General features: G+C 41.7%; 1 protein-coding gene across 1 annotated transcript; it reads right to left on the bottom strand.

Annotated features, from left to right (window-relative positions):
• Positions 1-602: 602 nt before the first annotated feature.
• Positions 603-1,274, bottom strand: LOC112035870 (uncharacterized). The gene is made up of 2 exons (XM_024068702.1): positions 1,100-1,274; positions 603-1,012 (listed from the first exon to the last, which is right to left on the bottom strand). The coding sequence occupies exons 1-2, from the start codon at positions 1,272-1,274 to the stop codon at positions 603-605; spliced, it is 585 nt and encodes a 194-aa protein (XP_023924470.1).
• Positions 1,275-4,791: the final 3,517 nt, after the last annotated feature.

Below are 4,791 nucleotides of genomic sequence, written 5' to 3'. Positions count from 1 at the left end.
TTGCACCTCTTTCACCGTTCTCGGCAGCTCTAACTCCATAATGGCCCGTCACTTCTCTGGGTTGACCTCTATACCTCTTTGGGATACCATGAAGCCCAAGAATTTCCCTGTCGTTACTCTGAATACGCATTTGCTTGGATTTAGCTTCATGTTATATAACCGTAGGGTGTTAAACGTATCTTGAAGGTCGTCCAGGTGGTCATTTTCGCGCAAGCTCTTTACCAACATGTCATCAACATAGACTTGTACGTTCCTCCCAATCTGGTGCGTGAACATTTTGTTCATTAGTAAGGTCAATGAAATCGACACACATTCACCACTTCCCATTGGCCTTCTTGACCATGACTATGTTCGCTAACCAGTCGAGGTAGTAAACTTCCCGAATAAAATCTACTTCTAGTAGCTTCCTGACCTCTTCTGCTATCACTTTATCTCACTCCTGAGCGAACACTTGCTTTTTCTATCGGATAGGTGAGGATGCGAAGTTCACGTTTAGCTTGTGAAGTATGACTGAGGGATCAATCCCGGGCATGTCTTTATGGCTCCATCGCAAACTCGTCTTGATTTATCCTAAGGAACGCTGCGAGGGCTTGACGTATTGGCTAGCTGGCCAACGTCCCCATCCTGGTCGTCCGTTCAGGCCTTGATTCATCGAGGGTTATCTCTTCTAGCTCTTCAACTGGCTCTGCTGTTATCTGTTGCTCTTCTATACACAGAGTTTGCTGGTGATCCTCCATCTCCAGCATGGTAATGTAGCATTCATGTACGGCCACCTGATCTCCTTCTAACTCGCCGACCCCATAATTTGTAGAGAATTTGATCATTAGGTGGTACATTGATGTTGCTACTTTCCACGAGTTAAGCGTGGGTCGTCCAAAGATACCATTATAAGCGGACAAGAAATCTACCACAAGGAATGTTACGTCCTTCGTTATCTGCTGAAGATAATCTCCCGCCGTCACCGAAAGCGTGACTGTGCCTAATGGGAATACCCTTGTTCCTCCAAAACTAACTAGCAGAGCATTTGTTGGTATCAATCATGTTCTGTCAATCCCCATTTGCTAGAACGCTAGGTAATATAGGATGTCAGCAGAGCTACCGTTGTCGACTAACACCCGGTGCACATTGTAGTTCCCCAGATGTATGCTAACAACAAGTGCATCGTAATGCGGGTGGTAAAGACGTCTTACATCTTCTTTTGAGAACCCAATGATGGGGCTTTCCCTCCACGCAATCTTCAGTACAGAGCTTGGTAGTTGGATGTTCTGGACCATCCTAAGGTAGGTCTTTTAAGCCTTTTTGGATGAGCCAGTAGTCGCGATTCCTTCTACAATCATCCTTATGTCTCTAATGAGGGGTCTTAAACGCTCATTGTCCCGTCGGGGGGCCTACTCTTGAGGATTTGGATCAGCTCTCTCCTTACTAACGAATTTCTGCAACTTTTCTTGTCTGATAAGGGTTTCAATCTGTTGCTTTAAGTCGTAGCAATCGGCTGTGTCATGGCCGTGATCACGGTGGAAGCGGCAATACTTGTCTCTAGATCACTTGTTTGGATCACTCTTCAGCTTTCCTGGAAACGTTAGACCCCCTTCGTCCTTGATCTGCATTAGGACTTGGTCTATTAGGGCATTCAGTGGTGTGAAGCTTGTAAACCTTCCACCTTGGGGCTTTGGGCGCCTTTCATCCCTTCTGTCTCCTATTCTTGGTTTCTTCTGCCCTTGGTCCTACCGTGTATCTTTCTGTCTCTCTCTCTTCTTGGGCTTTTCTTCCCAAGCCAGCAGTGTGTCTTCTGCATTCATATACTTGGTGGCCTTGTAAAGTACTTCTGACATGGTCTTTAGGTCGTTTTTGTATAGAGAGAACAAAAATTTACCCTTTCACAACCCATTCGTGAAGGCTGCTTCCAATATCTTGTCATCGGCTTCATCGATCGAAAATGCTTCCTTGTTGAAACGGTTTATGTAGGATCTTAGCATCTCGTCCTCTCGCTGCTTGATGCTCATCAAGCACGCCGTGGACTTCTTATACCTGTGTCCCCTGATAAAGTGTGAAGTAAACTGAGCACTTAGTTCCTTGAAAGTGCTGATGGAGTTCAGCGTCAGCCGACTGAACCATATCCTGGCGGGGCCCTTCAACGTTGTAGGGAAGGCCCTACACATGATTTCGTCTGCTACCCCTTGAAGGTGCATTAGGGTTTTGAAGGTCTCTAGGTGATCTAGAGGATCCTTGACTCTGTCGTAGCTTTCTATCTAGGGCATGCAGAACTTATGTGGTAGGGGAAAGGAATTGACGAAGGCAGTGAACGGGGAGTCATTAGGCCGTCAAGATCGCTAGACACTCGTCCTTTGAGGGCATTCATCATGATCTCCATCTGTTCCTTCATCGCCTGCATCTCCGCGACAATAGGAGGCGAAGCCGTATCCATGAAGGATGGGAGGCTCATATGTTGCCATTCTGGCCTGCTTGGGGCATTGCTACCTTTAGGCCCCTCTCGATCTCTTCGCACAGCGCTGGTACCTTCTTGGTCCTTCCTCTGATTTTTTGGTGCTGCGTTCTTCTAGGGCAGCTGCTCTTCTAGGTCGTGGTTTTGTTTGGTGAGATGCTCCACAGTCACAGTAAGAGTTTGGACCTGTCTTTTAAGGGCAGTTGTGGGTGGATCCTCTCCTTGGATGTCGTTGGTGGTTGCCATCGAATGAGTGAGCACCATGCAACTCTTTTATCCGAGAAGCGATAACACGGCCTATAAATCGCAAAGAATGAAATTTTCCACAGACGACGCCAACTGATGAAGCCAAAAAAGTCACCAGTGAGTCGCATGATACTCGCACGCTCTAAATGTAACTTGCACAACACAAGAGAAGACCTAACAGAGGACACCGATGTGGTGCCGGCCAAGTACCCTCCGAATGTCAAGTTAGAATTGCTCACAACTCTAAAGTGCTAGAGAATGGTTAATTATGCCTACCTCGATTTGCGAGGGTATTGGGGCTATTATAGTAGTCGAAGGTTGACCTCTTTTCCTTAGAGTCGAAGTCCTTTCCTTATAGGAATCTTCTTGAGAAGTCCTAAATGTGATGGACAAGTCTTTTTCTTATAGAGAAAATCTTCATTAATGTGCGCAACTTCTGGAATCTTCTTTGCGCTAGAATTCTATTTTCCTTAGGACACTATGGTGTGCGCCGCAAGTATTCCCATCTAGGGTTTCTATCTGACACATGGCCAATCGATCAGTCTATGTTGCATCCATTCATGATGGATCCGTCCTCAACAGATCTTGCACACAATAGACCCGTCCTTCTTCAGCCCATGGACGAGGAACAGTCCGGCCCACTTCACTGGGATCCGTCAGCATATATTTTTCCTCTTCAATATATATATATATATGGATGAGTTCAAATTACACTTGATGTAACTTCACAAGAGTTACACCTTTTAAAACTATAGATTTTTCTTAGATCTAATGGTTAGAAAACATACTTGCTATGTCATAATTATTTCCTAGAAATTCGTGGTGGGCATTAACTCTTCCTAAAAAATGAAAAAAAAAAAAAAAAAAAAAAAAAAAAAAAAAAAAAAAAAAAAAAAAAAAAAAAAACCAGCATTGAACTCTCCCATCTCCACCATCATTGTTTTCTCCTTCCTCTGTCACACGTCTTTTTGGTTCTATGCACTTTAAGCCTCAAGGCCCTCAACCATTGATTTCTAACACCATTGTTTCAAGGTACTGGAATTAGTGCTATAACAACATTTTTTTAAGAATCACTCATGGCCAAAATCACAATTATTTTAGAGAACAATTGTTGTGGCTAAGTTTTTCTAAAATATTCATGACCAATTTCGTTTGAGATCTGCCAAAATAATAGGTCTAAGGGTGAAAATAATTGAAAATCACTCATGGCTAAGTCTTTCTAAAACACTCTACGTGATAATGTAATCATCTCTTTCACTTAGCTTATCATAATTATTATTTTGAAATTATTATTTCTAAAAGCAAGGACTACAAGGTCAAAAAAGCAATAGGAACTAGGAATGGAGTTGGCCAAGATTGGTTTTGCAATATGAGAAACCAGATCTACATCGAAAATTCTTCAATTTAATGAAGCTATTTATGAAAGAGGCTAATGATGAAAAAATAAATTGGCCACAAAGAGTCTTTGCAGCAAGACAGGTAACCAATCTGACTTGATGGTGCTCAACAATCAACATAATACATGGTGGCTCCTCAGAATCATCTATAATCTAGAGGGAGAGAGAACATATAACTCGTTTTTGGTAACGAGAGACTGGTATGGAATGTCATAAATAAATGATAATAAATGAAATGCTAATCAGAATATCAGTATTAATGAGTTTTTTTTTTTTTTTTACCGTTAGATCTACTTAAATCTAATGGTTTAAGAAAGATGCAACTCTAAAGAGTTACACCAGGTGTAACTTGACAAGAGTTACACCATTTATAGACCGTAGATTTGTAATTGATCTAATGATTAAAAAAATAGTATTAAATGCTAATTGACTTACACCTCATTCACTTAATTAATAGCAATTTTGTTTCTCTCTACTTATTTATTATTTAAAACATTTTACATATATTCCTATTTTTTCCAATGACTTTACAAATATATTATTTGTGTTTTGTTTCTAGTTTCAATTTGAAGGTACAGAGGACACTCAGGACAGGCAAGGAATCTGGGACTTGATTATTCTGTGGTACCATGCCATTGATAATCATATTGTGAGGTTTCCTCAACCTCCATGGGATGCAAAGCAATTAGGAAAATCTTATTTGGG

The sequence above is a fragment of the Quercus suber genome, unplaced genomic scaffold, assembly GCF_002906115.3.
Source record: "Quercus suber isolate HL8 unplaced genomic scaffold, Cork oak 2.0 scaffold_619, whole genome shotgun sequence".
Classification (NCBI taxonomy): domain Eukaryota; kingdom Viridiplantae; phylum Streptophyta; class Magnoliopsida; order Fagales; family Fagaceae; genus Quercus; species Quercus suber.
The sequence above is the reverse complement of the archived record's forward strand: the minus strand, read 5'-3'. Positions and strand labels throughout refer to the sequence as shown.

Excerpts from the sequence above, each read along its gene's own strand:
- LOC112035870 (XM_024068702.1), bottom strand. The coding sequence starts at position 1,274 with ATGGTCCAGAACATCCAACTACCAAGCTCTGTACTGAAGATTGCGTGG. Across the intron at positions 1,013-1,099 it reads CCGGGTGTTAGTCGACAACG|TTAGTTTTGGAGGAACAAGG; the intron begins GTAGCTCTGCTG and ends ATGCTCTGCTAG.